Raw genomic sequence first — 12,428 nt, 5'->3', positions numbered from 1 at the left:
CCGTGTACAAAAATTTGAAATCATTATTGATTTGGTAGTTATGGCAGCGAGCTAGCAGAATATGGGGCACGCCGGACAAAATGCTTTGCGGTATCTCGTCCGTCTTCACGTTCTGCCAAGGGGACTTTGCCTTTCTGACTTCGATGTAATCGACTTAACCCCCTCCCCGAAATTACTGGCCTTGTGCCCAAATTTGAAACCATTATCATTATTTCTTTGACAGTTACGACAGAGATCTGGTAGAGTAGTTAGCACGCAGAGTAAAATTCTGAACAATATTTCGTCTGTTTACAGTTCTAAGTTCAAATACTGCCGACGTCAGTTTTATCTTTCATCCTTTCGGGCTCCATAAAATAAGTACCGATCGTGTCCGTTGTTCCCTCGAAATTGCTGGCCTTGTGCCAAAATTTGAAACTAATATTGTCTTATATTGCTTTGTTAGTAAGTCTTCTTCTACTCCAGTCAGATCATGTCCTTCTCTACATGTTTATGTTAGAAACGTGGTATCGTTTACTAATGCGGCTGTCAAGTGATCGTAGGTAAGAAGAACTATGCAAAGACACACATACAGATTCCATCTATCAAGATCCCTCGGAAGGCATTAGTTGGCCCGAGGTCATAATACAAGACACTTACACAAGATGCTGTGCAATGGGACGGAACCCGAAACCACATGTGTTTATCGCAAGATTACCTGCGATTTCTGTCATGGATACGGAGTTGGAACAAAGAGTGAACGTGAAATTTTGCGTTGGTAAGTCTCCTACAGAGACTTTGTGCATGCTTTGACAACCTTACGGCGAGGAGGCAATGGATCGTACGCAATGTTTCTAGAGACACAGGCGCTTCACACGCGACAGAACGTCCCTGGAAGACGATGAGCGATCTGGAAGACCTGCCACGAGCGTCACCTAAGGAAATGCGGCGAAAATTCATCAGTTTGTGCATGAGGATTGTGGGAGAGCAATCAATAACATTGGTGATGTTGCTGGCCGGTCGTATGGGCCCCTGCAAGCAATCTTAACGCCCACGAAGAATTGGATTCTTCATGACGCCAATGCACCATGACTCCGAGCTCTCCTCACTTCTGAGTTTCTTGCCAAAAACAACATGGTATCGCTTCTACACCCGCCCTATTCGCCAGATTTAGCACCTGCAAACTTCCATCTCTTCCCCAAGAAGAAAATGCAGCTCAAAGGTCACCGTTTTAACACCATTGTCGAGATCCAGAATGAATCGAAGAAGGTTCTCTAGGGCGGATTCCAAAGCGGTAGGAAAGCTAGGCCCGGTGTATTACTGCACAAGGTGACTGTTTCGATGGGTATGTTAAAACTTAGGTAGATAAGTTATTTCTTATGAAACATAACTTGTCCGATACCACCTCGTAGAATGACCAACTCAAAACAACACTGAAAGTCACAGAATATGATCCTAAATTCTTTAAAAGACAAACCGGAGGCTACAAAGTGGCGGTGATTTATCAACATCGGAAGCAAAAGTATTGAAACCACTAGAAGAGGAAAAGAAGAAACCAAATGATATTGCTCCAATCTGGCTAGCCCCAAGGAAAAACTAAGCTTAGAGCATTAGATTTCTTGGAAGAAAGCAGCGAATGTATACAAAAACAAGGACGGAAGAAAACGAACAACGTTACACAAATACAATAAAAATAATAAGACAGGACATAACAACAGATGTCTTTCGACTAAGGACGAATTAAATTAAGCTGGCGTTGTGGAAATAAGGCCTTCTGGCAGGAATAAAAGATTTCACAGGCAGAGGGAGGAATAACGATGTTACACATACAACGGCCGGTCAAGAAAGAAAGATCATACTTGGCCGAACACCGGTCACGTGGGAAGAGAAGAGAGAGAGGTAGAGGCAAAGGAACAAACGAATTAGGGAGGAGCGAGAAAAATGACAGGGACACAGTGAAGAGAAAAGTGGAGGGAACGAAGAGAAGGCAAGGAAATGTGAGTGAGGGGGAACGAATGAACGAACAGTAGAATGAACGAATAAGGGTGAAGGGACTGATAGACAGAAATAGAGTCATACAAGATTTAGAAAAATGTATACTTACATATAAGAGACAAGTTGTACGTACACCGGTATTATATATATATATATATGTATAAATAATACAAAATGGGACCGCAACGTTTCACCAAAAAGGAGAACTGCAAATGTCACAAAATGTGGCTTGGTTGTTAGGAAAAAACTTACATTGCTAGAAATAAGAGCTAGACCGCTCTAATGCAGTAGCTAACACATATTTTTTAAAGATCTCAGGGAAATTAAAAAAAAGTCGAAAGGCACCATTTGCTTTCAGAATATATTTTATTATGTATTAAAATACGTTAGATATAAATTAATTTATACACATCAGACCTAATATCTTTTTTTTTCTTTTATTATGCAACGTAAAAAAAATTATATTAAATACAAAACAAAAATGTCTTAAAAGGGTCTCATAAATAATTTAGGGTGTACAAAATTGCGATGAAAATATATTAAAATGATATTTATAAAATATGATATATAATATGTATATGCATTAAAAAATTACATATATTTGAGGTAAGAAAATACAATGTAAACATTTGTGTATAAAGTGTATATTCGTAGAAAAATATGCATAAATAAAATATTTTGGGATATGTAACATTTTAGCTATTTCCTCTGTAGTTAACTCTCGCATGTAGCCTCTGATGAAGGGATATCCCTAATATCGAAGAATCAGCTGTAAGACTACCTTTCTTTTTATAAATGTCCTATAAATTCCACACAGCCTTGGTTTTGTCGTCTCACACACACACACACACACACACACACATACACACACATATATATATATATATATATATATATATATATATATATATATATATATATATATATATATGCATAGACACACAATATATATATATCACAGTTCTTAAGAGATGAAGAATTATGTAGATTATTTATATTATTTACAATTGACGGATATTTGTCGTCAACTTTTTTTGTTGTTAACACAACGTTTCGGCTGATATATCCTCCAGCTTTCATCGGGTGTCTTAGGAACACCTGATGAAGGCTGGAAGGTATATCAGCCGAAACGTTGTGTTAACATCAAACAAGATGAGGACAAATATCCGTCAATTGTAAATAGGGTAAAATAATGTATATATATATATATATATATATATATATATGCAAATACAGATGAAATAGTAAAACAGTTCGTTTTTTGTGATGTATATTGAATGAATCATTGTGTCACCGTTTAATAAATAAATATTGGTGTATACGAATTGAAAAATGTCTTTGGGATGTTTCAATAAGTCCTGATTTTGTTTTAGGTAACAATTAATAAATAGGGGATGCATTGTGGTAAATATGGACTGTGTCTGTTTACATTGCAGAGAATTATTGAAATGAAAACAGTTTTTCTTGTGTGTGTGTTTGTGTCTGTCTGCCTATGTGTGTGTCTGTGTAACAGTGACAAGATAAGATATATTCGTATTTTAAAATTATAATGACCACATTGTGATCAACTTAAATTTTTGCAATATGAAAACATTTGCTCTACACGCATTCAACATCTGATAGGTGGCCACTTTTACGACTCAAGATTTGCGTCAGTTACTCTCTATCTACTTTCCGTGCGCAAACACAAGCTGTCGCTATATCAATTACACTTGGTTTATACACATATAGTCCATCAACACATTCGCCTGTACGCTTGAGGACAGTCGTTTTAGTGTATACGGTTACACAATGGTGGTTGTGGTCAGAGTCCAGGCATTCTTTACAGCGACACACTACTTCTTGACGTAACGGCGGATAAACTGTTGAATCATGAGCGAAAGTCAAGTACCAAGGGCAGGTTGAACGTTCACGGATAATATCAGAAGAAACTGGAGATGTTGGGCAAGTTTTATCCCCAATGGTCAATGGTGACTGCTCACTTTTTGCTGGAACCATTTCAGCCGGTAGGAAAAAGTTATTGCCAATGCCAACACTGGACAGTTTTTCATAATGCACTTTCAAGTCAGTAGGTATTTTACACTGGGTCGGAATAGCCGCTGAAGATACAATCAATGTGAAGTTGAAGAGAGAGATTATAACCTGGATAAAAACCTGTGAAACAAAAAAGAAAATATTTTTGTCAAGTGATGTAGAATTTATCTGTATAAACAAATCTAAAAATAATACTTTAATAGTTCATGTGTTAATCTGTATAAAGTAACATTACAGACGTTTGCTATACAATATTGAATGAAAGGTTCAAAACTATGTCAAAAAACAAAAGACAATTTAGAATATATGCTTTATATTTCCCAGGCTTTATTTGATAAGACGTAAAAATAGCAGACAGAATAAGTGTTTGAGCAGAGATGAGGGGAGAGTGGGAAAAGGCGAGGGAAAGAGAGAGGGGAAGAACTGAGAGATACAGAACTGAAACAGGAAATGGGAGTGTGAGTAGACATTCTCTTTTACTCTTTTACTTGTTTCAGTCTTTTGACTGTGGCCATGCTGGAGCACCACCTTTAGTCGAGCAAATCGACCCCAGGACTTATTCTTTGGAAGCCTAGTACTTATTCTATCGGTCACTTTTGCCGAACCGCTAAGTTACGGGGACATAAACACACCAGCATCGGTTGTCAAGCGATGTTGGGGGGACAAACAGACATACAAACACATACACACGTACATATATATATACATATATACGACAGGCTTCTTTCAGTTTCCGTCTACCAAATCCACTCACAAGGCTTTGGTCGGCCCGAGGTTATAGTAGAAGACACTTACCCAAGGTGCCACGCAGTATATTTGTTAATGAACACTCGTAGTTTGGTAGTAATAATATGCATAGGAAAAAATTATATTTCATATGTGATATAATTTAAAATATGTAGAAACGTAAAATGCCCAGTAAACTATGGAGATGACAAAACTTTATTAACATTTTTATTTATCAGAGTGCCAGTTTTTAGCTATGTCATCATATGTGTTAATGTATTCTTCAGACTTAGTCGTGTCAAGACTTTTTTCTTTTATACTTTTAGTCATTCCTAATATATATAAAGTAGAGATTCAATGTTTTTTTTTTTAATGATTTTTTAAATATATATTAAACAAGTGTTGAGGATAAGAAGTAGCTTTTTTACCTGTCTGTATATTCATTTGCATATGCCTACACTACACCCCCACAGACATATATATATATTAATGCACACACACACACACATACACACACACACACACACACACACACACACACACACACACACACACACACAGTGCACTGATATAAAATATCAGAATGAAGATAGAACGTGAGCAAAATTCATGTCCAAAGTGAATATCATAGCATTACAACACACATTATATATATATATATATATATATATATATACATACATACATACATACATACATACATACATACATACATACGTACATACATACATACATACATACATACATACATATACATATATATATATATATATATATATATATATATATATATATATATATATATATATATATATATATATATGTTAATTATATATATATATATATGTAACATACAGGAATACATCAGATAATGCTAACTACTGAAGTTTACTTACGCTGGTTATCTTCATTACACAACTTCGTTTGGAGATTGAATTTAGTTTGTTAATGAAATCAGAGTATGATATACTTTTATAGTTATACCAAGCTTCCGGGGGCTTGTTACATATATATAGAATTAGAAATGCGGTTGCGGAATTCCCCGAAATAATAAATTTAGAAATAGGAACTAAAGAAACTGTCCGGAAGAGCCTACATCCGGAAAGCTAACGGATCTGTGTGTCGTATATGTAAATATACTATAGTGCCCTATATAACTGCATAGGATTGCATCTATGACATTTGTTTCTTCATTGTTTTATTAAAGAAATGTTTTGTCGTATGATTATTTCCGTTATGCTTTAATATTCACGTACTGAGAAGTGCGTACAATCACTTTCACATGCTTAATTTATCTCAGTAAATTAAATAGTCTACAGAGACAATTACACCCTTAACCAAACGAATATTGTAGTGGGTGCGGACATTTAAGCTTGTCGGGGTGGAAAACTTTTTTGTGTTCTTCGTGGGTTGATGTGCAGTAAACGAGGTAAGGGGCAAGGACGTATAACCGGGGCCGGATACATTGGGGGCGTAAAGGGCAATTGCTCCGGACATTCACTAGATATAGGGCCTCCTGCTATGAAGGGTATATATCACATAATACAGGGGGCACCTTTCAGCAATCTTGCATGCAGAGGCTCTCTTTCAATAAACAAACATATCTTAAAAAATGTAATGAATCCTCTTTTTAAAAAAAATAACCAGTTTTAGCAACATTAGTGACATCAATTTATTCAATTAAAGGACACTTTACTACCCTTCCGAAAAGCAACCGCAGTTTCCATGGAAATTAATTATAATTCCTCTTGCGACATTGCAAGAAAACCACTCCTAAAAATGTATGTACGTATTTGTGAGTGAGTGTGTGTGTGTGTGTGTGTGTGTGTGTGTGTGTGTGTGTGTGTGTGTGTGTGTGTGTGTGTATGTCTGTGTGCGTGTGTGTGTGTGAGAGAAAGTATGGATGTATATGATGATATCTATCTTTATATACATTCATACTCAGAGATTGTTAGAAAGAAGTTATTTATTATCTCTAGTTCAGATTCCTTCTTTCAAAGAATGACTGAGTACAGTGACCTTAGATTGACTATGCATTAAAAAATTACATATATTTGTGGTAAAAAAAAATACAATGTAAACATTTGTGTATAAAGTGTATATTCGTAGAAAAATATGCATTAAATAAAACATTTTTGGATATGTAACATTTTAGCTATTTCCCTGTAGTTAACTCTCTCATATAGCCTCGGATGAAAGGATATCCCTAATATCCCAGAAGCAGCTGTAAGACTACCTTTCTCTTTATAAATGTCCTATAAATTCCACACAGCCTTGGTTTTGTCATCACACACACACACACACACACACACACACACACGTATATATATATATACACATATATATATATATATATATATATATATATATATATATATATATATATATATATATATATATATATATATATATATATGTATGTATGTATATATACATATATATACATACATATATACACACATATATATGTATATATACATATATATATATACATACACACACACACACACACACATACATATATATATATATATATATATATATATATATATATATATATATATATATATATATATATATTACAGTTCTATATTTAAGAGATGAGGAATTATGTACATTATTTACATTATTTACAATTGACGGATATTTGTCCTCATCTTGTTTGTTGTTAACAAACGTTTCGGTTGATATACCCCCCAGTTTTCATCGGGTATATCAACACCTGGTGAAGGCGTGTGTATCTTGTTTGGCACATGTTTATACCATTCCTTGTTGGTTTTTATATTGTAGCGTTGGCATATTGTCAAGTGGATATAGCTACTTACTCGGTCGTATCTGTATATATTCAGATTTGGCAAGGAGTGTACAGCCAGAGATGATGTTGTCAACTGTCACATTATGCCGTTGCACATTCTGCATTTGGTGTAAGGACCTCTTTCATTATTTTGCTTTTACGATTGTCCGTAGTCAGACATTGATTGGTCTTGTGCAGCGGGGATCAGTCCTTCCGTTTCAGCATTTATTCCAGATCCTTTGAGTCACTGTCGGATTTTAATTAGGCTCACTTCTCTACGAAGCCTTCTTTAGTATGTTTTGTAATTCTGTGTTCATATTTATTTATTTATATATTTATTGTCTCTTTGACCATTTTTGCTATGTTGTCATCTGAGGTCAGTTTATCAGTGTAGTTTGTTTCTGTTTTGTTCTTTGTCCACTCATGTATAGAAGAAAAGCGTTTTCTTTTCTCGTGTTACTTTATTACATGTAGTAGCCATCCACGTTTTGTTTATTGATAATTTTCTAGTCCAGCAGTTGTTATTTTATAATAGTTTTCTATCCGTATCAGGCCACGGTCTTCTTCTGAGCGGGTTAAATATATTCTATCTGCGTCTGCTTTCGAGTGGTGATTCGGTATGCCGCTAACAGTTTGCTGGTTTCTCTCCCTACGTTTCACAATTCACTGATCTTCTAGTTTATTATCTTGAAGCTGTAATTTATTACTGGTATGGTTAGCGTGTTTATCCCTATTATCTTATTTTTAGCATTAAGTTCGGTGTTTAATATTAGTCTAACCTTTCTATTATACTAATTTATTCTTTCATTTCTATCTGTTGTATTTTAGCTGTTTCGTCTATTCATAGATATTTGCATGGGCGATTGTGCTCTAATTCTCTGATTTCTGTCTCTATGTCGAGTGCATTGTTCTCAATGCTAATTAATTTGCCCCTTCTTGATGTGACTCTGGCACATTTGTCTAACCCCATGCTCATTCCGATGTCCTTGCTGAAACTATGGACAATTTTTAGAAGGTTTCTCTTCCGACGAATGGGGAGGGTAGAGGAATAGAAAAATTGAGGAAAGGGGATGCAGTTGGGGGACTGGTGTAGGGAAGAAATGAGGACAGTGGTGCGATCGATTTGACGGGCACGAGTGAGGGAAGTTCAGACAAGGGTGGATGGGTATACATGACACGTGAACACGAGGGCTAGATATCGAGATTTAGTCACGGAATCCTGGTCACGTCGGAGGATGGCCCATTTGGTGTGGGATGGATGGAAGAAAAGTTAAGGTAGAGTCTGTGGGTTTCAAGAAGGTAGAGGGGGTGAGAGAATGGGTGAGAGGAGCGATAGAGAGGAAAAGATGTCTAGAAAGTTGGCAGAAGTATCAGAGATGATGGGGGTGAATTTGAGAAGTGAATTCGAGGTACGACAAGTTTCTATCTAGTTTTCGTCGACCAAATGTATTCACAAGCCATTCGTCACCATAGGGCTGTCGTAAAAGACACATGCTCAAGTGTCACGGGATAACACTGAGTCCAAAACCAGATGGTTCCAAAGCGGGTTTCTTTACCACTTAGCCATGCCCTCGGCTATATGTATATGCACTCATTATCAGTAAGCTGTTTCTTAAGGATAATGTTAGCTAGAAAAGGCATTGTTTAGAGAAATAGATTTTGTAATTCGTAAAGAAGTACGCAAACAATACAGAAGTCATATATCAAGAATCGCAGAAAAGCACAGAAAGAGGATTTGAATGCGACATCCAGTTGTCCAATGTTTTATACAAAACTTATAGCCTTTACCCTAAATAAAAGTATAACACTGAGAAAATAACAAAGATAAAATATATATATCTATGCTTATGATATATTTTATTAATCAAATGCAAATTTGTTACAATTATAATTTATACACAGTATAAATCGATCTCTTGCTTCCTATATCTATAAGATATATTGAGCAATATTTTATTAAACATAATATTGCGAAATAAATGATTATAAAAACATGCAAAATTATTACTTACAAATCAGTGTTTTAAAAAATATGTACAATTATTATGTACAAATTATAAAATTAATTGTATATCATATATTGAAAATTAATAAAGAATATATAAATGCTATAGATAATAATACATGCGTGTAAATAACCTTTAAAATAGTTCAATATAGTTATAAAAAAAAGTAGTATAAATGAATATAATGAAATAAAATATGTAAAAAGTAAGAGTGTATGCACATATGCATACGTCCACGCATTGAATAGGTGTCCCTAAACTCAACCAGACGAATGTTCCCTACCAAGTGCGCGCATACACACGCAATTTCAGTTAGATCCGTATAGGTTGATGAGTCTCATATACATATGATGGAATTGATTATTAAAGTTATAATTAGTTTAAAATGTTCGACATGACAAGAATAAAACGAAGATAAAACCATAAAAACAAAACTAAAACTATCCGGTATAAGATAGACGGTTCATAGTGCCCTTTGGTATACTTACGGAAGAAGGGACCCCAAAATATACTTTTACACACACACACACACACACACACACACACACACACACACACACACATTAAGACATACACACACACACACACACACACACACACATATATGTATGTGTGTGTGTGTATGCATATGTACGTATGTGTGTGTGTTTGTGTCTGTGTCTGTCCCCCCTCCAACATCGCTGAACAACCGATGCTAGTGTATTTACGTCCCCATAACTTAGCGGTTCGGCAAAATAGACCGATAGAATAAGTACTAGGCTTACAAAGAATAAGTCCTGGGGTCGATTTGCTCGACTAAAGGCGGTGCTCCAGCATGACCGCAGTCAAGTGACTGAAACAAATAAAAGAATAAAAGAAAGAAGAATATATATATATATATATATATATATATATATATATATATATATATGCACACATACACGCGCACACGCACACACACGCACATATAATACATATATATATGGAGAGAGAAAGAGAGAGATACATATTTATATTAGTTATTTAATATATGATGTATATAGCCCTGACATTAATCCTTTTATTCTTTCATTCTTTCATAAGTTTCAGCCCTTGTCCATCCTAAAGTATCGGCAGTCATTTGTTCATAAATATGTCGTCTGTTCATAAATGTTTGCAAGACTCAAATCTGTGCTGATATAGAACGCCTCATAAGATTACATATTTCCTATTTTAGTAATATTCAATATACAGAGGAAAATCTAGCATTTTATATTTAGAATTATTAAAAATTTTAAATTATATTAGTATGTATGTATAATATAAAGAGCAGTTAATGTATATACATTTATATATATATATATATATATATATATATATATATATATATATATATATATATATATATAATATAGATTTAATCAAAAAATTAAATGTGGTACTTAAAATGCATGTGGCACCAGAATTTGGTAGGGTAAAAACCAAAAACAAAATCAAGAGATTTGGTGAATAAAATTTGAAGAAAAGCAACAAAAATGTATTAGGTTATAGCAGTACGTACGTTTCGTACAAACTTCATTTATTTATGTAGTGAGAACACTACATAAGATGTGCAATGAAAATGCACTCCTCAGCTGCATAATGGAAGTTCATTTCAGAAAGTCATTTTCTAAATGTGTGCAAATACAAGAGTAGGAGATGAAGGAAATACCATCTTGACTGGGCTGTTAATCAACAGTCTAGTGAACCGAACAGCTCAGTCAAGATGGTATTTTCTTCATCTCCTACTCTTGTATTGGCATACATTTACAAAATGACTTTCTGAAATGAACTTCCATTATGTAGCTGAGGAGTACATTTTCATTGCACATCTTATGCGGTGTTCTCACTACATAAATAAATGAAGTTTAAACGAAACGTACGTACTGCTATAATCTAATACATTTTTGTTGCTTTTCTTCAAATTATATATATATAGATATAGATATAGATATATAGGTATAATGATAACCACACTGTGGTCAACTTCACGTTTCATAATACTATGAATAACTTTTGCGTTACACGCAGTGAACAATTTGGCAGTCGGTCGATTTTACTGTTCATATGTTTTCTCATTAGGAACAATGGTATCCTGTTTTCGAACACACACGCAGGCTGTACGTATTTGAATCACTTCTGGTTTATACACATACAATCCATCAACACATTCATCTGTACGTTTCAGGACAGTCATTTTAGAGTATACAGTTGTAGAACGGTAATTGCCAGTACAGTCAAAACGTTCTGCATTGTCACACATTACACCGGTAGGAAATGGAGGGATATATGTTGAATCGTCCTCAATCAACGGGTGAGCAGGTGAGGTTGAATGTGCATAGGAATTATGAATAGATACAGGATGAAATTCTAGGCTGGTTTTAGGCTCGATGATCAGTGTTGTCTGGTTACCTGTTGTAGCGTTTATAACCAGTTCAAAAGATTCGTTGTCATTGGATTCATCTGAAAGGCTGTTGTTGCAGACTTTCAAGTCTGTCGGTATTATATTACATTGGGTCGCAATCGGTGCCGAAGATACAAATATGATGATGTTGAAGAAGACAAAAATTGCAACCTGGGAGATATTCTGTAAAATAAGAATTATTTGAGGAATAAAGAAATGCAACGATAATAAATTATTAAATAATACTTATAAATATATGTGTGTAACAGATAGAGAGAGAGAGAGAGAGAGAGAGAGAGAGAGAGAGAGAGAGAGAGAGAGAGAGAGAGAGAGAGAGATACAGGGCTGGACAAAATAATGGAAACACCTAGAATCATAACATCATAATTTTGAAATATCTATAAAACCGTCAAAAGCTTGTTTATTTTAATGGGTTTTTTTTTTATTATTATTAGTGTTGCTTAATATGTTTTGCTAGCATTGCTGTTTCTTTTCA

General features: G+C 34.7%; 1 protein-coding gene across 1 annotated transcript; it reads right to left on the bottom strand.

Annotated features, from left to right (window-relative positions):
* Positions 1-2,392: 2,392 nt before the first annotated feature.
* On the bottom strand, positions 2,393-5,698 carry LOC106876826 (interleukin 17-like protein). The gene is made up of 2 exons (XM_014925542.3): positions 5,628-5,698; positions 2,393-4,125 (listed from the first exon to the last, which is right to left on the bottom strand). The coding sequence occupies exons 1-2, from the start codon at positions 5,640-5,642 to the stop codon at positions 3,628-3,630; spliced, it is 513 nt and encodes a 170-aa protein (XP_014781028.1). The 5' UTR covers positions 5,643-5,698; the 3' UTR covers positions 2,393-3,627.
* Positions 5,699-12,428: the final 6,730 nt, after the last annotated feature.

Source organism: Octopus bimaculoides, chromosome 1, assembly GCF_046866305.1.
Source record: "Octopus bimaculoides isolate indiv1 chromosome 1, ASM4686630v1, whole genome shotgun sequence".
In the NCBI taxonomy this organism is placed as follows: domain Eukaryota; kingdom Metazoa; phylum Mollusca; class Cephalopoda; order Octopoda; family Octopodidae; genus Octopus; species Octopus bimaculoides.
This window is presented reverse-complemented; position numbering and strand designations above follow the sequence as displayed.